The sequence below is a fragment of the Megascapheus bottae genome, chromosome 29 (assembly GCF_031878675.1).
Source record: "Megascapheus bottae isolate mThoBot1 chromosome 29, mThoBot2.hap1, whole genome shotgun sequence".
NCBI classification, from domain to species: domain Eukaryota; kingdom Metazoa; phylum Chordata; class Mammalia; order Rodentia; family Geomyidae; genus Megascapheus; species Megascapheus bottae.
The window spans coordinates 11,033,249-11,055,195 of NC_143537.1; the positions used below are offsets into that span (position 1 = coordinate 11,033,249).

The 21,947-nt window shown below is 43.9% G+C and overlaps 1 protein-coding gene across 2 annotated transcripts; it reads left to right on the forward strand.

Moving 5' to 3' along the window:
* The first annotated feature begins 993 nt into the window (after positions 1–993).
* Positions 994–4,708, forward strand: LOC150044739 (uncharacterized). 2 transcript variants are annotated; one of them, XM_090320949.1, is made up of 5 exons: positions 994–1,227; positions 1,413–1,606; positions 2,500–2,541; positions 3,482–3,702; positions 3,978–4,708. In XM_090320949.1, exons 1-5 carry the CDS (start codon positions 1,060–1,062, stop codon positions 4,646–4,648), a joined length of 1,296 nt encoding a protein of 431 aa, XP_090177075.1. In that variant the 5' UTR covers positions 994–1,059; the 3' UTR covers positions 4,649–4,708. The 2 variants fall into 2 exon arrangements, with proteins under 2 accessions (XP_090177075.1, XP_090177076.1); XM_090320950.1 differs by having other exon boundaries at positions 3,482–3,657.
* Positions 4,709–21,947: the final 17,239 nt, after the last annotated feature.

Sequence of the window (21,947 nt, forward strand, 5' to 3'; positions counted from 1 at the left end):
GCTTCTAACCAGGATCCTCAGATCTCAGCCTACTCTATAGCTACAATTAACAGTATGAGAACCCAGCACTGGGCATATGAGAATTCAGTTCCAATGCACAGGGCAAGAAATTCTGTGACTCTCTCAACTCCAATTAGCTACAATAAGCTAGAAGTGAAAGACCAATACCTTTGACGAAAAGATGCTCAGGGTTATCACATAGGCCCTGAAGTAAGCCCTAAATCCTATACACACCTGTGCATGCACACACTGGCACACATACACACACATGCACACACAATATCTCAGGCAATATTGTATCTTGAATTAATATCCAGAGATTGGACAAAAGCATAGCAAGTTATGAAATCTGTTTTTCTTGTCTATGTTGAGGGAAAGGAATAGGTCACAAGATGCAGAGTGAAGACTACAGAGGCAAATGCTGTGTATGAATAGCTATCCTTTAGAAAGCCCTAGGACAGGGCCGGGAGTTTGGCCTAGTGGTTAAAGTGCTTGCCTAGCATGCATGAAGACCCGGGTTCCATTCCTCGGGACCACATACATGGAAAAAAAAAAGCCGGAAGTGGTGCTGAGGCTCAAGTGGTAGAGCTCTAGCCTTGAGAAAATCCAAGGACAGTGCTCAGGCCCTGAGCTCAAGCCTAGGACTGGCAAAAAAAAAAATGTGCCAGAGGCAAAATGCTGAGAAGGCACTGTGAAGCAAAATGGCTTGTGCAGGATGAGGGGAATAGTGACAGTTAAGGTTGGATCTTACCTAACAAAGGCTCCTTGAGCCTGAGACCAGGCTAGTACCTAGGCTTAGTTAAAGACGTTGGGATTTTACAAACAAGGCATGCTGTTTACTACATCCACATGTATCTTGTGAGGTGGGAGGGAAGATTCAGCCTCCAGTATGTCTTTGGGGAGGTCTTCTGTGAGCAAGGAGCTTTAGTCATTGGGCCCTGAAAGGTGACCCTACCTTCCTCACAATGGAACAGAATATGGAACCCTGGTAACCAAGCCACAGTAACTGACAACCAGCTCAAGCCAGCTCCCTTGGCCTGTGGCTCAGGAACTAGAAAGATGTTGCTGTGCTGTTGCCAAAGGTCAGGAGACTCGAGTCTCAGGCATGAGAGATATGGATGCCTCGCTAGAAGATGTAGATGCTGGATCAGTGCCAAGCTACAAATCCAGTATATCAGGTCTTTCTCTAGGAAGAAAGCCAGGAAAATCCAGGGCAACTCAGATGAGGTATATTCCTGAGAGGAAACCCATTTGACCCCACCATCCTCCCCACACACTACAACCTTGTGTGCTTTCAAGTGTCTATACTGAGATGACAGTTTGTGTCATTTTCAATCTACTCTCTCCCAATTCCTCAGTGTGAAGTGTGCTCCCATTTCTGTTTGAATGATCCATTGTTTTTGCCACCATAGTGTGACCATGAGTCAGCTCAGACTCTGAATGAGCCTTGTAACGTATGGATCCTGGAGGAAGGCCTGTTGGAGACGCTGCTGATAACGCTGATCCCTGCCTACAAGAAAGGTGATCTCTTTTATGTGGGAAATTTCCTGCACAATTTCAGACAGTGGGGGACAATGGAGCAGTTGCTGGATATTCTCTTGAAAAAGTGAGTGTTCCCCCTCCAAACCCAGGCTTGCTCAGCCCCTCCTGGACCAGCCTTGGAATACGTGGCCCTTCTCTGAGCCTGTTTGATTCACTGGGGGGGTCCACAGGGGAGCTTAGCATGATACAAGTGCACAAGCTGACTACTTTATTAAGACTGGGCCACCATGCCATTTCATTTCCCTCACAAGCTACTGGAGTCTCAGCAGTGTGCTTACTGACAAGATAGATGACAGGCATGAGTGAGTGGCACCCAGTTGCAGCCCCCACCTAGGTGAGGTCCTATGAAATCCCATTTTCCAGTAGGAAATAAGGTTTCAGTAGCAATGGCCGAGGCCTGTGAAGTACTGGAGACAGAGGAAAGGCTGGGGGCTGAATCACTTCTGAGTCATCAGGTAGGGATTATGTTAGCTTTGCCTGTTAGAACCTCAAAGCACTTACATGTTGGTGTGTAGTCCAGTCCTGCCACTTGAACTCAGGCCCTGAGTGTCATCCCTTTGGTGTTCAAAAATCAGCACTGTACCATTTGAGTTATAGGTCACGTTCTGGCTTTTTGCTGCTTAATTGAACACAAGTGCTTCTAGACTTTTACTCACTAGAGTGGCTTCCAACTGTGATCCTCAGATCTCAGCCTACTGAGTGGCTAAGATTAGAGGCATGAGCATTGACTTCTTTATTTAGAGCATTTATTTAATTAGAGCATTTACTTATTTAGAGGTGCGCTTTGGACAGATGCATAGAGGCCTCTTAGCAGAATTTTCATGGAACTGTATAGACATATGTCACTTGGGTAGTTTTATATTCCTGCCTGGGATTTAGCTAGCCCTGTACTTGTCATGTTCGCTCCATATTGGAAAACCATAGAGTTGACTTCCTTCTCTTCTTCCATCGCTACAGATCCATCCACCGTAGTTGGGAGGAAGATGAGCAAGTAAAGAAGTAAGTGGACTTACACAGAAATAAAAGATTTGTCATGTAAAACTGGGTATAATTTTTTTATTGGTCATGAGACTTAAACTCTGGGCCTGGGTGGTGTCAATGAGCTCTTCATCTCAAAGCTATCACTCTATCCCTTGAACCATAGCATTAATTCAGGATTTTCTGGTGGATAATCGGAGATAACGTTCCCACAGTCTTTTGTGCCTAAGCTGGCTGTGACCCTCCTTCCTCAGATCTCAAACTCTTGAGTAGTTAGACTTGCAGTCATGAGCCAGCAAGCCTGCCTAAAAATATTGGGTATTTTTGAGGCATCTAATCAAAGCACAAGTTTCTTGTTTGCACATCACTTATGATTTCTATCAGGTCTTGAGGTTGGGACTTAAGTGGATGTTAGATAACACAGTTTGAGGGCCCCCAAGGTTTGGCCTAGTGGTAGAGTGCTTGCCTAGCATGCACCAAGGCGCAGTTTCGATTGCTAGGTAGCACATCCATAGAAAAAAATAAAAAGCTGGAAGTAGTGCTGTGCCTCAAGTGGCAGAGTGCTAGCTTTGAGGAAAAAGCCCAAGGACACTGGTCAGTGCCGTAAGTCCAAGTCCCAAGACTGCCAAAAAAAATACATAACAGAGTTGTGGGTGTGATTGTGAGTGTGGACACTCATGAATTACAGCTAGGGCTGTGTGCAGAAAGTCAGATCCTGTGGGGAAACAACCTTCTCCTTGCCTATGACTGAGCATTTTTGAGGACTGTCTCTCAGAAGCTTCTGGAAACAGCGTGTAAAAGTCATCCTGTTCTCGGGTGTCTCTTTCCTCCTGCCAGCACACAAGTGCACATCTCTGCAGGATAGCCACAGCATTAGAGTCCTGCAAGAAAGGGGCTTTGGTAGAAGACTCAGGATGGAGAGAGAAGGGGCTCACTTTCCTTCTCCCCAATGTGCCCGCAGCATCGTGTGTTCCATGTTCATGATGTGGATGGACTTCTACCCCAGTGATTTCTATGAGGTCAAGAACTGCCACACCCTGACACGACTCAAGCTCTACATGAAGCTCCACATGCCGGCCTCGGAGCTGCTCTTCCGCTTACACATCCTTTTTGACCAGCTGGAGGAATGCGCGACCAGTAAGACCAAGAAAAAGAAGTCCTGGTGTGGGCGCCTCAGAGCCTGTGAGTAGGAAGCCCAGCTGGTCTAGGTACTGGTGGGCCCTTACTTGTACCCAGCTTGGCAAAATGCCCTTTATGGGTGGTGTTGGCCAGGTAATGTCCGTTCTCTGTTTGAAAGGACTCGGGCATAAGCACTCATTAGAAAAACCCTACATCTCCTCACTGTTCAGTCCAAACTCCAATTCTACAGCTTCCTCCATTAGAGCCTCATGGAAGTTGAGTGACACTTCCACTTGCAGAGTCCACTCTAAGAATCCTGTACCTATTTCCATTCTTAGGTTTGGGTCACCGTAGAAGAGCTTCTCCTGAACTCCAGATGAAAAACCCACCAGTGGAGCTGGTGACTGATGGACATGGAGAATCATCACTGCACTCCAGAAAGCATGGGCCTTCTGTAGAAAACACCAAACAGATTTGGAGTCCTGTGGTGGATATACCTTGTGCTCTGAACGCCATGTGTGACACAGTTGAACCCACAGATACTTTGGCGGAAGAGAAAGAGCAGCCAGAATTCACAGTCTACCCAGAGTCAGTCCACGTGAGTCAGAGCGACACTCCACTTACTGTGCAGGCTAAAGAGCCACATGCTGGGCTCATGGAAAATGTCCCCAGCTTATGTGTGGGGGAAGGAGCAAGTGCAGTCTCAATGCTAGATTCACTGGAGGAAAATGAATTGATCCTCACAGAATATCCAGACCCATCTGTCTCACCACAGGAGAACCAATCTCCAGTCGACAACCTAGAATCCATCCCCCTCTTAACTCAGGAAGGACATTCTGTTTCTCTTGAGGAGGGAGACACTTCTGAAGACTCTGAGGTAGAATTACTGCCTGAAGGCAACTTGGAGGCCAGTCTGGATTTAGAGCTTCCCTGTCCCCTTCCTAAAAAGATATCTCTTTATCTTGCTCTCATGATTGTTGTCAAGTGTTCATTGTATTTCCTTTTCTAACTATTAAATGCTCATTGTTAATATTATGGTGTACAGTTCTTCAGTCCTTATTATACTATGTTTTACTTTCAACCTACAATCTGATGCCCCAGACACATGGGTCATGGGTGTGGTAAAATCCAGACGGGTGGGAGGGTGGGAGGGAAATGGGGACTATGTCATTAGAAAGGGTATCAATGTTTGTAAAATTACGCACCTTCTTCTGGTGAATATAATGTAACCCTTCTATTAAGCACAATAAAAAATATTTAAAAAAATAAAATATTAGACCTTTTACAAGAGTTTACACAATAAAAAAAAAAACCAACTGGCCTGGACCTGTACAAGATAACCTTACTGGATATACAGGGAACTATGAAATGCATGGAATTGCAGGGAATCAAGGCCGGTCCTCCTTGGAGAGACAGGTTGGCTACCAAAGCTTAAGGACAGAGCAGATGCCTGTCAATTGGGAGAAATGCCAGAGTAACTGAAATAATATGTGGGACTCTGTTATGTGAGTTCAAGTCTGTTTATGTATCCATTGTTCTTTGTACAAATATCTAAGAAAATTAAAACTCCACAGTAGCATCAAAAATCTACTTTGGCCTTGAGTGTGGCCTAGTCGTAGAGTGCTTGCCTACTATACAAGAAGCCCTTGAGTCAATTCCTCAGCACTGCATACACAGAAAAAGCCAGATGAGCCACTGTGGCTCAAGTGTCAGAGCACCAGCCTTGAACAAAAAGTGGCCAAGGACAATTCCTGGTTCCTCAGTTCAAGCCCCAGGACTAGCCAAATAAGAATTCATACCATTTTCTGCATATTTTGAAATAGATCTAATTTATCTAACCCTACTTCTTTTTTGCCAGTTCAGGGTTTGTGCCACAAAGCCAAACTCCTGGCTTCAAACCTTAGTATTTTTTACTCATTTAATTTTTTTACATAATCACATTTCATGCTGTCTTCATGAATACCATAAAGCATATGCTTAGTATAATATAATGGTAAAGGTAAAACTTAAGAAATTAATAACTAAAATTTCTTTACTTTTTATTTTTATTAGTATTATACCATTAGTACAATTTTATGAGAAAAGTTACCTAGAATGTTTATTTTAGAGTCAAATAGTCCATTTTGATAAATGATATCAGCCTATATCATTTATTTCAACACGTTTCAAACTATTGTTTTCAATAATTAAAATACAAATATATTTGTTATAAATGAACGTTATGATTGGGGGAGGGGTTTTGGGGGGAAGGGAAAGGGAGAAAAGGAGGGAGGAGGTAACAGTGTTTACAAGAAATGTACTCATTACATATATAACAGCAATCTCTTTGTATATCACCTTGACAACAAAATCAAAAAGTATAAAAATTTTAAAAGTCTACATCGGGGAGAATTTTTTTTTGCCAATCCTGAGCACAGTCCTTGTTTTTGTTTTTGTCTTTTCTTAAGTCTAAAGCTCTATCACATGTGCCACAGCACCACTTTTGGCTTTTCTATGTATATTGTACTGAGGAATCGAACAGGGGTCTGCGTTCATGGTAGGCAAGAACTCTTCCACTAGGCTAAACTCACAGCCCCAGTGGGAAGGAAATTTTTGACAAAATATGTAGGAAATATGTACACTGAGAAGGAAAACCATCAACAGAAGAAATGATATTTACATAGATGGATAAACACATGCCAGTATCATGGCACATCTCCATAATTCTAGCCTCAAGAGTGGCCTGTTTGGGCCAGGAGTTTGCCGGCTCAAGTGGTAGAGTGCTATCCTTTAGAAAGCCCTAGGACAGGGCCGGGAGTTTGGCCTAGTGGTTAAAGTGCTTGCCTAGCATGCATGAAGACCGGGTTCGATTCCTCAGTACCACATACATAGAAAAAAGCCGGAAGTGGTGCTGAGGCTCAAGTGGTAGAGCTCTAGCCTTAAGAAAGTCCAAGGATGGTGCTCAAGCCCTGAGCTCAAGCCCCATGGCTGACAAAGAAAAGAAAAGAAAGTCCTATTCAAGGCTGGAGTGTGGGCTAGTGGTAGTTTGCTTGCCAAGCTTGCACAAAGCCCTGGGTTCAATTTCTCTGTATCACATATACAAAAAAAAGCTGGAGGTGATCTCAGAAGGCTGAGATCAGAGGATCACAGAGATCACAGTTCAAAGCCAGCCCAGGCACTAAACTCCATGAAACTGTTACTTCTAATAAGCACCAGAAAACCAGAAATGGCACTGTGGTTGTAGCCTTGAGCTGAAGAGCCCAGGGACATTGCCCAGGCTCAAAATTCAAGTCCCACATCCGCAAAACAGAGAGAGAGAGAGAGAGAGAGAGAGAGAGAGAGAGAGAGAGAGAGAGAGAGAGAGACCCAAAATGTAGATTTATAAAAGTTAAAAAACAAAAATTAAGTAGGGATATCAAGGCTTGTGAAGTATTATATTCTCTCTGGTGAATATAATGTAACCCATTAATTATAATAAAAAAGTAAAAAAATTAAATGGCTATGTGTGTTTTCTTGTACTCTGTAGACTTCAGTTAGATTGTGTTGGGAAACACAATAGGAATCATTTTAAAACAAGGTTTCCATATTAGTTGTGGGTTTTTGTACATCACAAGAATATTTTCTGCCACGTGCTGAAGACTCATCTCTGGAATCCTAGCTACTCAGGAGCCTGAGATCAGAGGATCATAGTTCAAAGCCAGCCTGGGCAAAGTCCATGAGACTCTTTATCTCTTATTAACCACTAAAATACCAGAAGTGGTGCTATGGCTCAAATTGGGAGAGCACTAGCCTTAAGCTGACGAGCTCAGGGATAGCAGCCAGGTCTAGAGTTCACTAGCACAACGATGTTCATTTACCAGAGCAAAGATATGGAACCAGCCCAGATGCCCCTCAGTGGATGAGTAGATCAACAAGACCTGGTATTTATACACAATGGAATTCTATGCTGCTGTCAGAAAGAATGACACTGCCCCATTTGTAAGGAAATGTAAAGACTTAGAAAAAATCATATTAAGTGAAGTAAGCCAGACTCAAAGGAACATAGGCTCAAAGGTTTCCCTCATTTGTCCTAATCAGTAGAAACCATGTGCTCTCCTAGCAGAGATTTGCAATAGAACAAAACCTAGATACATAAGGCCATATAGAATATGATAAATGAAGAAACCTCCAGGATATAGAAACAAAAGCCATATAATGAGTGATGGTTGTCTTTAATGTACTATGTTATCTCTCATCTCTTTTGCTATCCCTTGGTTATCTCATATTATGATAGTATTTCACCTGGTAATTTGAAGTCGGATAGGGAAGGGATGGGGGTGGGGGAGGGAAATGGGGACCAAGACATGAGACAGGGTATCAACACCAAGCACCTTCTATCGGTGAATGTAATGTAATCCTTCTAATAATTACAATAAAACTATATGAAGAAAAAGATACCCTGTAGATTGAGAGGAGCCTTTTGCACTTGTAGATAATTAAAGACCTAATACCCGGATTGTACAAAGAAGTCAAGAAATGCAAGAGGCTAAGCGTGAACTACCCCATTAACAAAGTCAAGTAGAGACTACTTTGTGTATGTGTGTGTGTGTCACTCATGGGGCTTGAACTCTGGGCCTGGGAGCTGTCCCAACAAAAGCAGCACCAGGCTCGCCTGAGCCCAGAGAGCACCCATTCCTCCCAACAACCCAACCAGGGCACTTTCTCACCTGGGCTCAGCTGGGGAGGCTCGGGATGCACCATCGCCGAGCAGGAGGTGGAAGATCGGATGTTGGAGTCCCCGAGTCACACCCAGATGAACTGGAACCTTCCACAAGAAGGCGAAAGCATAACTTAGGAATTGAAGAAGAAGGAACCTCGAGCACATTGGCTCCACGGTGCCCAACATTGGCGTTGGCAGCGGTGACTCCGCATTCTCCCCCCCCCCAGCAGCGAGTTGGTGGTAGCGTCCAATTCCCGGAAGTGAGCAGCAGAAGTGAGCTGGAAGTGCCTGGGAGTCAGAGCCAGGGCTGGGCCGCCTCCACTTTCCTCGACGCCCCTCGGCCCACGGGTGTGGACCGATTCCACCCTGCAGCAAGAAAAGGCGAGGCCGGCCGCCGTGAAGCAGCAGAAGGAGAAGCAGCTTCAGCAGGCAGTGGCTCTGGGACTGGTGGCCCTGGTTTTCCCGTCCTACGTGGGGGTGTGGGCTCTGCACCATGAGCAGCAGCCCCACTGGGATCAGGGGCCACGCTGGTCCCCATGGCCAGACAGGTGAGTGACTTGGGGTGGGGGGGCCAGGGATGCTCCATCCTCCTCCCCGACAATGGTTTTACTTCAAACCTGCAGCTCATTCTTCCCCGCCTCATGTCTGTGTCCTCAGAGACAGCTCTGGAAGGGTCAGCGCTTCTTCCCATTACTATTATTATTGTTGTTGTTATTATTAATGCCAGATGGGGTAAATTGAGGAACCTAGGGCAGAGATTTATCCACTCGACTGAGTTAGAATTAGAACCCAGGGCCCTTGATACCCCATCCAGAACTCTTGCTTCAAATTTCCAGACTTTCTTTCCAGTCTTCCTTGTTCTGTTGCCCACTCCTGTCCCCTGACCTGCTCAAGTACTCTCATTCTGGGAAGAACGGGGTCTGCATGTCTGTATCCAGCGTGTGATGCCCTGGGTAGGGCTGGTTCCCTCTTCACCTCTGTTCCCCACCATCACCCCCACCTGCCGATCCTGGTATTTCTTCTCAGGCAGTCTCCTTTGAAAATTACCTGCTCCCCTGACCCTCTGCAGCTTTCCCCTTACTATTTCTGTGTCGAGTCCTGTGGATTCCTTGGGGAGTGAGTGCTATGATCTTCTTGGAACTTCAGATCCCCTGGCTGGAGTGAAAGATGAATTTCTGGTTCTTCAGGAACTTGTCACTTTTGACTTTCCAGGAGTACAGTGGTGTCCCAGTGGTGGGATCCCCCAAGACGTTCCAGTTTCAGTTCCCTGAGGGTAGAATGCCCCATGCCTTCGTTCCCCTCTCTGAACTGATGGGACATGGTTGGTTTTATTTTGTTGCCACTTCTGGGCCTTGAACTGAGGGCCTGAACACTGTCCTTGGGCTTTCTCAAGGCTAGAGCTCTACCACTTGAGCCCCAGCACCACTGCCAGCATTTTTCTATGTATGTGGTAGTGAGGAATTGAAGCCCGGTCTTTGTATTTCTTGTGCTACAAACTGACCATAATCACATACATGATCATGGTCAGAATTGTGCCTCTTTGAAACTCATTCATAAACCTGCACATGTGTACATGCATTTGTACTAAATTAGTATTTTCTTCCTTCATGTGTGTATGAGTATTCAGATCCTGGGTCTTGAGCTCAGGACCTGTGTGCTGCCCTTTAGAAATTTTCACTCATGGCTGGCACCCAACTTCTGGCTTTTTGGTGGTTCATTGGAGATAAAAGTCTTATAGCATTAACTGCCTGGTCAGGCTTAGAACTAGGATTCTCAGATCTCAGTCCCTTGTGTGAACCACTGGCACCTGGCTTGGACTAGCATTTTCCTGCTCCATCACATCACTCCAAATCTCTCATCTTGTAGCAAGTATATGGCATGCTGGAATTGCTTTATATAGTGGGACATTTCAGATTTGTTTATGGGGTTGTGTATCAGGTTATACTTGACTGAGTATTGGCTGTCCTCAAGGAAAGAGGCTGACTTTGAGATTGATGGTTTTCTTTGCTCCTCAGTATCAGGATGTTATCTGTTTTGGTATGTAGAGCACAGAGGGTTCTTTGTCACAGAGCTAATCAGTAGGGGAGTAGCAATTCTACCTAGTTGCTGCAAACTGCCAGCAGGAGTCAGCTTCATTTTTATATATGTATATTTTTGTGAATCATGGGGCTTGAGATCTGGGCCTGGGTGCTGTCCCTGAGCTCTTCAGCTCAAGGCTACCACCCTACCCCTGAGCCTGGGGTTGTCCCTGAGCTCTTCAACTCAAGGCTACCATCGTACCCCTGGAGCCACAATCCCACTTCCTGTTTTCTAGTGCTTAATTAGAGATGAGAGTCTCACAGTCTGTGCCTGAGCCTGGTTTTGAACCTGATCCACAGATCTCAACCTCAACCTCCTGAGTATCTAGGATTACAGGCGTGAGCCCCCACACCCAGCTTTATGGTAAATCTTTACTGTTCAGAAACTGAAGAACATTAGAACACTTCTTTCCTAAACCCTAGGTTCAAATCCTGATAGCCAGCCTAACCTTTCTACCCTCTATATCTTATGTGTGTATTTCTTTCTTGAAATTTCTTTCCTCAAGGGGTCTGGATGCCAGGACTGTCACCTCAGCACTTTGTTGATTTGCTGCGTGTGTTCATCATCAACCATCTCTGTCTCTAGACCTTAATTTCTCTATCTGTAGACTATGATTAATGGAGAGAAGAGCCATTAGTGCCCAGGCTGGCTTTGAACCTTCATCTTCAGATCTCAGCCTCCTGAGTAGCCAGGATTACAGATGTGAGCCATTGTGCCTGGCTATCATTTTTTTTCTTTTTGTGGGTCTTGGGCTTGATGTGGCCTGGGCACTATCCCTGAGCTCTTCAGCTCAAGACTACCAACCTACTCTTGAGCCAAGCCCCACATCCCATTTTCTAGAGATTAACTGTGATTGCTACAGTGATCCTAGACTGGTACTGACTCATCCTGGCAGAACCCTTCTCTGCTGGCACTTTAGGGGTCTCAGAGTCTGTCAGCACAGAATAGGTACTGAAAATCTCACCGCTGTCTTTCACTAAAACCTTGCTACAAGGAGCCAGTGGCTCATGCGTGTGACCCTAGGTACTTGGTAGGTTAGCAGTTTGAAGATTAGGGGTCAATGCCATTCCAAGGTAGGAAAGTCCTTGAGATGCTTATCTCCTAAAAAGCTAGATGCTAGCCAGACCTGTGGCTCCTGCCTGTAATCCTAGCTATTCAGGAGGCTGAGATCCAAGCATTCAAATTCAAAGCAATCTGGGGCATAAAAGCACCTGATACTCTTATCTCCAGTTAACCTGCAGAAAAGAGAAGTGGACTTGGCTCAAGGGTAGGGTGATAGTCTGGAGCTGAAGTGCACAGGGACAACTCCCAGGTCCAGGAGTAGGGCGGTAGCCTTGTGCTGAAGATCCTAGGCACAGCATCCTGGCTGAGTTCAAGCCCCATGACCCACCAAAAAAAAAGAAGATGCAGATCTGATCTGTGGCTCATGTGGTAGACTGCTAGCCTTGAACAAAAGGTCACCGACAGTACCCAGGCTCTAAATTCAAGTTCTATCACTGGGGCACACACACTAGTGGCCTAGAACCTGAATCATTTCCTCTGTCTATGTAATATGCAACACATGATTCCCAAGAGACAAACAGGCTGGAGGGATTCTGGGGGTGTGTCTGTGTCTGTCTTATGTGTTGTTGATATGGTAGGACTTGAACTCATAGTCTGGGTGTTGTCCTTAAGTTTTCATTGTCAAGGTTGGTACACTCTACCATTTCTGGCTCCTTAGTGGTTTATTGGAGTCTCGCTGATCTTACTGTCCAGGCTGGCTTTGAACTCTAGTCCTTAAGTCACAGGTTTTTCTGTAGCTAAAATTATAGTCATTGACATTAAGGCATAGATTCTCAACCCTTCTAGGTAAATCTGTTTTATGTGAGACTTAGTTTACTCAGTGTGAACTGGTTTAAATAACCCTAGGCCAGTTGAGGCATGTATACCCTCTTCACAGTGCCTGGCTGGTGCTTCAGTACAGCACTATCTAACCCTGCCTGTGATGGCAGTGTTGGGGTTTTCTTTGGCCAGTCCTGGGGTTGAACTCTGGGCCTGAGCACTGTCTTTGGGCTTTCTCAAGGCTAGAGCTCTACCACTTGAGCCACTGAACCCCTTCTGGCTTTTTCTATGTATGTGGTACTGAGGAATTGAACCCGGGTCTTCTGCATGCTGGGCAAGCACTCTATCACTAGGCCAAACTCCCAGCTTGATTAAAGTTTTTGAAAAGAAACTAGGCCATGGCCAGGAGTTTGGCCTAGTGGTAGTGTGCTTGCTTAACATTCAGGAAGACCCGGGTTTGATTCCTTGGTACCTCATACATAGAAAAAAGCTGGACGTGGTGCTGAGGTTCAAGTGGTAGAGCTTTACTCTTGAGAAAGTCCATGGACAGTGCTCAGACCCTGAGCTTATGCCCAAGACTGGCAAAAAAAGAAAGAAAGAAAGAAAGAAAGAAAGAAAGAAAGAAAGAAAGAAAGAGTGAAGGGAGTTTGGCCTAGTGTTAGAGTGCCTGCCTAGGATGCACAAAGACTCAGGTTCGATTCCTGGGCACTACATACATAGAAAAAGCCAGAAGTGGTGCGGTGGCTCAGGGTAGAACACTAGCCTTGAGGAAAGCCCAAGGACAGTGCTCAGGCCCTGAGCTCAAGCCCCGGACTGGCAAAAAAGAAAAAAAAAGGAAAGAAAGAAAAGAAGGAAAGAATCTAGGCCAGGTGTTGGTGGCTGACACCTGTCGTCCTTGCTGCTCAGGAGGCTGACATCTGAGGATTGCGGTTTAAAGCCAGCCTGGGCAGGAAGACTATGAGATTTGCATCTCTGATTAACTTCAAAAAAGTTTGAAGTGAAGCTGTGACTCAAGAGTTAGAATTCCAGATTCCAGTCTTGAACAAAATAGCTCAGGAATAGCATCCAGGCCCTGATTTCATGCCCTAGTGCTAGCACAAAATGAAAGAAAGAGCCAGGCTTTTTAATAAAATGTGTTGTACTAAGCAGCAATCTCTGTGGAAAGAGAAAATTTAGAAATATTAATCTCAGCTGGGTGCCGTGGCTCACACCTGTAATCCTAGCTACTCAGGAAGCTGAGATCTGAAGATAAGGGTTCAAAGGCAGCCCGGACACCAAAGGACCTGAGACTTTTTTTTCATATATTTTTTATTGTAATTAGTTGAGGGTTACATTATATTCACCAGATAGAAGGTGCATTACTTCACATACATTGCTACCCTTTCTCATGTCTTGGTCCCCATTTCCCTCCCCCCACCCCTCATCTTGTTTTCCCCCTCCCCTACCCAATTTATATTAGATAACAAAGTGAAATGCTGTAACAATATGAGATAACCAAGGCACCAAAGGACCTGAGATTTTTTTCTCCAGTTAACCTCTAGAAAATGGGAAGGGGGGCTTGGCACAAAGGTAGAGCAGCATCCTTGAGCTCCAGAGCTCAGGGACAGTTCCCAGGCCAAGTTCAAGGCCCATGACCCATAAAAAAAAAAAGACAAAGAAAGAAAAGGGGTCTCAGAATCCATCAGCGCAGAATATGTTCTGAAAAATCTCAGCAGCTGTCTTTCACTAAAACCTTATTACAAGGAGGTTGAGGGGGAATGATGGATGGAAGGAGAGAAGGAAGGAAGGAAGGAAGAGAAAGGATGGAAAGGAAGGAAGTGGAGTGGGAGAACGATCTGGACTTCAGTGGCTCACACCTCTAATTCTAGTCAGAAATCCAGAGGTAAAGCTACACGGCTTAAACTGGTAGAGATCTAGCCTTGATCAAGAAACTCATGGACAGGGCCAGACCCTGTGTTCAAGCCCATGACTGACATAAAGAGAGAAAGGAAGAGAGGGAGGAGTGGGAAGGAAAGAACTGGTTCTTTCTAAGAGTTGAGTAACGTGGAAGCTGCTAGGAATGTGGGAACCTGCTAAGAGCAAGGAGGTGAAACTGAGTTTTTTCACTCAGTCCTTGGCTGGTGCTGAAGGTGAGATTCCACCTACAGAGCCCCTACTCTGCCTTAGTTCTCATCTACTTAATTCTCCATAGGCCCTGGGAAAGAGGTGCTGGCCTCTGCTTCCTTTGTAAAGACTAGGAAACTGAGGCCCTCAAGGAACTCTCCTGGCCAGAAGAGGCAGAGATGGGGTGTCTACTCCCTGAAATAGGAGCCTTTCTATGTCCTTCCTAAAACTTTCCAGTCTGATCTTTCTCCTATGCCATCTTCTGGTGGTCTTCCCTACAACATTATTATAATCAATAAGTTCAGTGAAGTTAGAGGATATGATGTTCATGTAAAAAATAATTGGGGTTGCGAGTTTGGCCTAGGGGTAGAATGCTTGCCTAGCATGCATGAAGACCCAGGATCGATTCTTTGGTCCCACATACATAGAAAAAAGCCAGAAGTGCTGCTGTGGCTCAAATGGTAGAGCTTGAGAAAACCCAAGGACAGTCCTCATGCCCTGAACCCAAACCAAGGACTGGCAAAAATAATAATAATAATAATAATAACAATAGTAATATAGTAATAATTGAACTTATGTGAGCAATGAACAATTTAAAAAATAATGTATGGAGTCAATTCTATTTATACTAGAATAAAAATAAAACATTTAGAAATAAATGTATAAATAATGTAACATTGGACAATGAAAACTAGACTGCACAGCTGGTCTTGGAAGCACCCCAGCTTTTACCTGATCTTCTCTCCTTGCTACTGAGGAATTTACTTTTCCAAAAAGTCATTTTTCTATTTTCCTCTATGTTATTTTAGGTGCTCTCATCTTGAAGTCTGTACATCCAATTATGCCCTACAATCTCCATTTTCATGAGGAATAGCTTAAGTCCACTAAATAGGCAGAACCCATACCCTGGATGACTGAATAGCAGGCATGAAAAATTCCCTACTCTCTCCTTCCAATTATGTTGTATGTAACATCACAATAAACCTTTAAGAGCAAAGCATGGAATCTCACATATAATGAAGGAAGACAAAGGCTCTCTTCCACAGTCTAATGGATAAGGTCTGGGAAGACAAGTGTGAGGTCCCCTTGAAGTGCAATGGAGTTGATGGCGGTGAGGTACCATGCTCCAAGAAACCCCTGTAAGGAAACTTTTCACTAGTTAGTTGAAGAAATTATTAATGGTCTGTGAGCTATGCTCAGTCAGTGCCCAAGCTCTGAGTTCAAGCCACAGCACCAACAGCACAAAACAATACAACAAGAAAACACAACAACACAAAACAACACCAAAAAATAGCAGAGGCAGAAAAGCACAGGAAGAGGAAGCTGTTTCTAGCTTTCCTTGCCTTAAACAATAATTGGTTCTGCTTCCCAGAGTACAAGATTCACGTGGTATTCTTCTCCAACACTCTCAATCACTTGGTGACGTTTGAAGGTTTAGAACAACTTTTAGAAAGAAAATGAGCTGGCCTGAGGAATAAGCCACAGCCTAAATATTAGCAAGGACATGAGGTCATGATTTGGAGTGCAGGGATAACTGTCCAAACAAAGTATCTGTCTATGTACTAAGACTAATTCTAGTCTCACAAATTATTCAGCTTCTTCCCACTATCATTTCTAGTATGTGATCTCTCAGACTTATCCCAAATGACCCATCTATAGAGTTGCTGTGGCTAGCTCCAGTGTGTTGGCTCGTTCTGACAGTTGAGAAAGTGTTGGTCAGGGATCTTTGGCTGTGTAATAAAAATTATAGAATACTTTTGGTGTGGTAATGTATCTTGGTCAACGTAGTATGATTTGTAGATGTTACCTATCCTGAAGTTTTAGCTACTGTTACTGTTCTGTCACAATCTGCTGAAAGAAGTATTATTTCACTTAGGAAATTTTATTTGGAGTTGATGTCAGTGAAGCATAAACACTGCTTTTTTTTTTGCCAGTCCTGGGCTTGAGCTCAGGGCCTGAGCACTGTCCTTGGACTTTCTCAAGGCTAGAGCTCTACCACTTGAGCCTCAGCAGCACTTCCGGCTTTTTTCTATGTATGTGGTACCGAGGAATCGAACCCGGGTCTTCATGCATGCTAGGGAAGCACTAGGCCAAACTCCCAGCCCCGCATAAACACTGCTTTAAAATGTCTTATGGAAATATGTGTTTATCCTATTTTATCTTCTGCACTCCCTGTGGCTTTTGCAACTTAAAATGTTACTAACATGGACCTTTCCCACTTTATTCTTCTGTTCTTGACAAATTACAATTTCTCCATTAGAATTATGAGCCTGTTTTACATCACTTAAAATGAGAGTGACTAAACATGGATTCTAAAACAATGGATAAAATATAATTGAGAAGGATAGCCTAGTGGTAGAATGCTTGCCTAGCATTCATGAAGACCTGAGTTCAATTCCTCGGTACCACATACACAGAAAAAGCCAGAATTGGTGCTGTGGCTCAAGAGGTAAAATGGTAGCCTTGTGGAATGCCCAAAGTACTCATGCCCTGAGTCCAAGCCACAAGATTGGCAATAATAATAATAATAATAATAATAATAAATATATATAATTTAAATACATTCTAATGCCCTTTTTTGTGTGCTACTCCTCATTCTTGAGCTCATGGTCTAGTCTGGGTACTGACCATGTTTGTTCAAGACTAATGAAGTACCACTTAACACACATGTTCTCTTCTAGGTATTTGTGATTATTTATTGGTGAATTGAGTCTCTCAGACCTCTGAGTAGGTAAGATTAGAACCAGGAGCCACCAAAGCCCAGTTACAATACCAACTTTTTTTTTGCCAGTCCTGGGGCTTGAATTTAGGACCTGAGCACTGTCCTTGGGCTTTCTCAAGGCTAAAACTCTACCATTTTAGCCAAAGCACCACTTCTGGCTTTTTCTATGTGTTACTGAGGAATGAAACAGGGGTCTATGTGCCTGCCAGGCATGCAGTGTACCACTAAGCCAAACTCCTGGCACACAATACTGACTTCTAAATACAGATTCTGTTTCTAATTAAACAACCTGAAATAAGACAGGAACAGTAGTTCACGACTGTAATAGTAACTACTGAGGAGGCTGAGAAATCTGAGGATCGTGGTTCAAAGCCAGCCTGGGTACAAAAGGACCTTGAGACTCTTATCTCCAATTAACCTCTAGAAAATGGAAAATGAGGCTTGACTCAAGGGTAGGGTGGTATCCTTGAGCTAAAGAGCTCAAGGACAGTCTTCAGGCCCAGGGGTAGGGTGGTAGCCTTTAGCTGATGAACTCAGGGACAGCACCCAGGCCTGGAGTTCAAGTCCCATGGTTGACTGAAAAGCAAAACAAACAATAACAAAAACCCAAATCCAATATTTTTCATCCTTGGCTGAGGATGGTTGCTTGGGATATTTTATATTGTGTCTTTATTAGGTGCTATATGTCCAGGAGGATATCCATGTTTAACCTAGAAATGAATTGCTTTTATAATGCTTACCAATTAATGGAGTGTGGACTGGTCCTAGGTGAAGAGTTTAAGGTGTTATTTGAAACAAAAGATTCTGCTCCCATAAGAAAGCTTTCTGTGGGGACAGTAGTTTGGCCTAGTGATAGGGAGTGCTGTCTAGTATACACGAAGATCTGGGTTTGATTCCTTGTTACCACTTACATAGAAAAGCCAGAAATGGTGCTACGGCCCAGGTGGTAGAGCATTAGCCTTGAGAAAAGCCCAAGGACAGTGCTTAAGCCCTGACATCAAGTCCAAGACTGGCAAAAAGAAGAAAAGAATGCATAGCCAGCATGGTGGCTCACACCTGTAATCCTAGCTACTCAGGAGGCTGAGATCTGAGGAGTTCAGCACAAAGCCAGTCCAGACACTAAAGACTGTGAGACTCTTAACTCCTAGGAAACAGGAAGTGCTGCTGTGGCTCCAGTGGTAGGGTAAGTAGCCTTGAGCTGAAGAGCTCAGAGTCCAGGCCCCATGTCTGACAAAAAAGAGAAAGAGAGGGAGGCAGGGAGGGAGAGAAAGTTTTTTTTGCTTTTCTAACCCTTGCATCATGTTAGTTGGTTTATTTATTTCTTTATCATTTTCTTGTGTGGAGGGGGGAGGATCCTAGGGCTTGAACTCGGCCTGGGCACTGTCCCTGAGATCTTCAGCTCAACGCTACTACCCTACCCTTGAGCCAAGCCCCACTTCCCATTTTCTTGAAGCGAAATCTCAGGTTCTTTCTGTCCTGGCTGGCTTTCAACCTGATCCTCAGATCTCAGCTTCCTGAGTAGCTAGGATTATAGGCGTGAGCCACCACACCCAAGGTGTATAATGTTTTGAGCAGAAAAATCACACAGGTTCTTTCCTGACTACCTCATTTGCCTTCTCTTCCAGCCATGCTTCCAGAATCTTGTGTTCATTCCCAACAGCAAGAAAGAATGAAAGGATCTCTGGTGAGTTGCTTTTTCTCACTTTGTTTTACATTTCATTTTATTAATCCAATGGTGTTCAAGATTTATATTTCTGTTGAAAAACATTCAGCTTTAGGAACATGTGCATAAGTCACATAAAAATAGTTTAGCAAACTTTCTGAGTGCAGATTTGCCCCAATTTCCTCATAGTTTTTATTTTTGCTGTAAGAAAAAGTCATGGCCGGGAGTTTGGCCAAGTGGTAGAGTGCTTGCCTAGCATGCACGGAGACCCAGGTTCGATTCCTCGGTACCACATACATAGAAAAAAAAAGTCGGTAGTCGTGCTGAGGCTCAAGTGGTAGAGTTCTAGGCTTGACAAAGTCCAAGGACTGTGTTCAGACCCTGATCTCAAGCCCTGGACTGGGAAAAAAAAAGAAAAAGTCACATTTCTTATATGATTCAGTAACACCTAGGAGATGACATCTCATTGCATGTGAAGATATGCTAGTAACTGGTCAGAAATCCCATCCTCATGATTAACCTTATATTATCTTAATGAAGTCTTACTGGTGTTGCTAAAATAGGGTGGTCACACATACCTTCTAATGTTCCAGGGAACTGAGTAAGCTATAAGTATTTACTCTCTAGGAGTGCTTTTGGACTGTTTTGTGGTCTTGGTCTTATGTAAAATTTAGGCTATATTTGATTATGCAGTTTGTGTTGTTTGTGTTCTTTCTAGAAATCCCTCTTTTTTTGTAAGGTGTCTTCACATGATTGTTTTCTCTAATTCCTGTCTTCATTGTCTGTTTCTTGCTCACTAGCTTTCTTCATTTCTCTTCTTATTTTTGCATCTGTTTTTCTCTGTCTCTTTTTCTTTTATCAGTCCCTCTTCCCTCCATATGTCTCTCACTTTTTTTCTTTCCTTCAAATGATCTGTCTGGGAGCTAGATTTCCTTCCTGCTTTCCTGATCAAATTGCCTTTGCTGACATGACTCTTAGAATTGATATTTTTCTCTTTTTTTCTTCTGCATTGTGGGTCTTGAACTGTGCGCCTGGATGCTGTCCTTGAGCTCTTCAGTTCAAGACTACCACCCTACCCATTGAGCCACAGAGCCACTTCTGGTTTTCTAAGTGGTTAATTGGAAATTAGAGTCTCATTGACTTCATTGCCTGGCTAGATTTGGGCTGGATTTCAACGTGCTTTAAACCAGCTTTGAACTGAGATCCTCAGATCTCAGCCTCCAGAATAGCTAGGATGACAGGCATGAGCCATCACACCCTGCAAATTGATACTTTTCTTATCAACAATGTAGGAAAATTGTTTTAAATGTAACCCTAGACAATTCAACAAGATTGCAGTGCCAAAGAAAATTAGGAAAATACAAAGACATAAGCAGATAGAGACACAGGGACATGGGGTGGGGTGGCCAGGGCTCCCCAGACTTACTGGCACTTGAGTACACAAGCAAGTATATTTGCTCCAGTTCACACAGGGAAGGTTACCATGGATACATGTAAAACATAAAGCATCTAGGGGCCGGGAGTTTGGCCTAGTGGTTAAAGTGCTTGCCTAGCATGCATGAAGACCCGGGTTCGATTCCTTGGTACCACATACATAGAAAAAAGCCGGAAGTGGTGCTAAGGCTCAAGTGGTAGAGCTCTACCCTTGAGAAAGTCCAAGGACAGGGCTTAGGCCCTGAGCTCAAGCCCAGGACTGGCAAAAAAAAAACATAAAGCATCTATATTAATACTACAATCAGAGCCACAAAAGAGTTTGGGAGAGACACTTGTTCACTTATTTCTTTGAGTCTGTAAACTAGAGCCCAGAGAAAGTCCAGATGTGAACTTCACCTTACCTAGCCTTAAAGACCAACAGCAGGGCCATGAGTGTGGCCTAGTGGTACAGTGCTTGCCTAGTATGCGTGCAGACCCAGGTTCAATTCCTCAGGACCACATACACAGAGAAAGCCCGAATTGCCAAGCGCAGTGGCTCACACTTGTAATCCTAGCTACTCAGGAGGCTGAGATCTGAGAATCACGGTTCAAAGCCAGCCTGGGCACTAAAAACTGTGAGGCTCTTATCTCCAATCAATCAACAGAAAATGGGAAGTGGCTCTGTGGCTCAAGGGATAGAGCAGTAGCCTTGAGTTGAAGAGCTCAGGGACAGTGCCCAGGCCCAGAGTTCAATCCCCAGGACCCACAAAAACAGAAAAAGAAAAAGCCAGAAGAGGTGCTCTGGCTCATGTGGTAGAGTGCCTGCCTTGAGGAATGCCCAAGAACTCTGGGTCTAGGTACCATCCCTAAGCAATTCAGGTCAATATTTTATGTAAGTCTAAAGCATTCATGTAGAAGAATAAAATTCCAGACATGGTGTGCTTATAACTCAGGGATAATGACTTGATGGACATGTGCCATTACAGAAGCTGGTGTCATTTGATGATGTAGCAGGAGTGGCAGGATCTGGACAATGCTCAGAGGACCCTGTACAGAGATGTAATGCTGGAGACCTACAGCAACCTGGTGTCATTAGGTGAGCAAAAGTCAAGTTAACTTGCAAGGTCAAGTGACTTGTTATTTTATAGATACATGAATATTTATCAAACTTTCAATGCTATTTAAATGTAAGATTCCAGGCCTTGAGAAGTATCATTTCTTTCTAAAGAAAACCTAAGGTACTTTTGTTCTCATTCTTCAGGATACCTAATCAGCACTTTGACAAAAGTTCTAAATTATGTTCCCACTAATGGAGACAACCTTCCAAACTTACACAGTAATTGTAAGTGGATAAACAGTCTAGAATAGAATATATATCATTATTGGAAATATGATCTACAAGTAACTAAACAGTGAGTTTATAATGGAAACTGGCACTAGGTGCTTTATTTCATGCCTGTAATCTAAGACACTCAGGAGGAAGAAATCTGAGAATTCTAATTTGAAGCCAGCAATGGCAGAAAAGTTCCCATGAAACTCTCTAACTCCAATTAACCCCTCAAAAAATGTTAGTGGAGGGCCGAGAGTTTGGCCTTGTGGTTGAGTGCTTGCCTAGCATGCATGAAGACGCATGCATGTCAATGGAGCTGGGACTCAAACTGGTAGATTTCTAGCCTTGAGCAAAAGAGCTAAGTTTATGCCATACAAAATGAATCCAGAGCTGGGGAAAAGTCAACCATGGAGCCAGTGAGAAATGAGAAAAAAAGATTGAATAGCTACCTTGTGAGCGGGATGTCTGAGATCTTACAGCAATGATGACCCAGCATATT

Excerpts from the sequence above, each read along its gene's own strand:
- LOC150044739 (XM_090320949.1), top strand. The coding sequence starts at position 1,060 with ATGTTGCTGTGCTGTTGCCAAAGGTCAGGAGACTCGAGTCTCAGGCAT. Across the intron at positions 1,228-1,412 it reads TCCAGGGCAACTCAGATGAG|TGTGACCATGAGTCAGCTCA; the intron begins GTATATTCCTGA and ends TTGCCACCATAG. Across the intron at positions 1,607-2,499 it reads CTGGATATTCTCTTGAAAAA|ATCCATCCACCGTAGTTGGG; the intron begins GTGAGTGTTCCC and ends CCATCGCTACAG.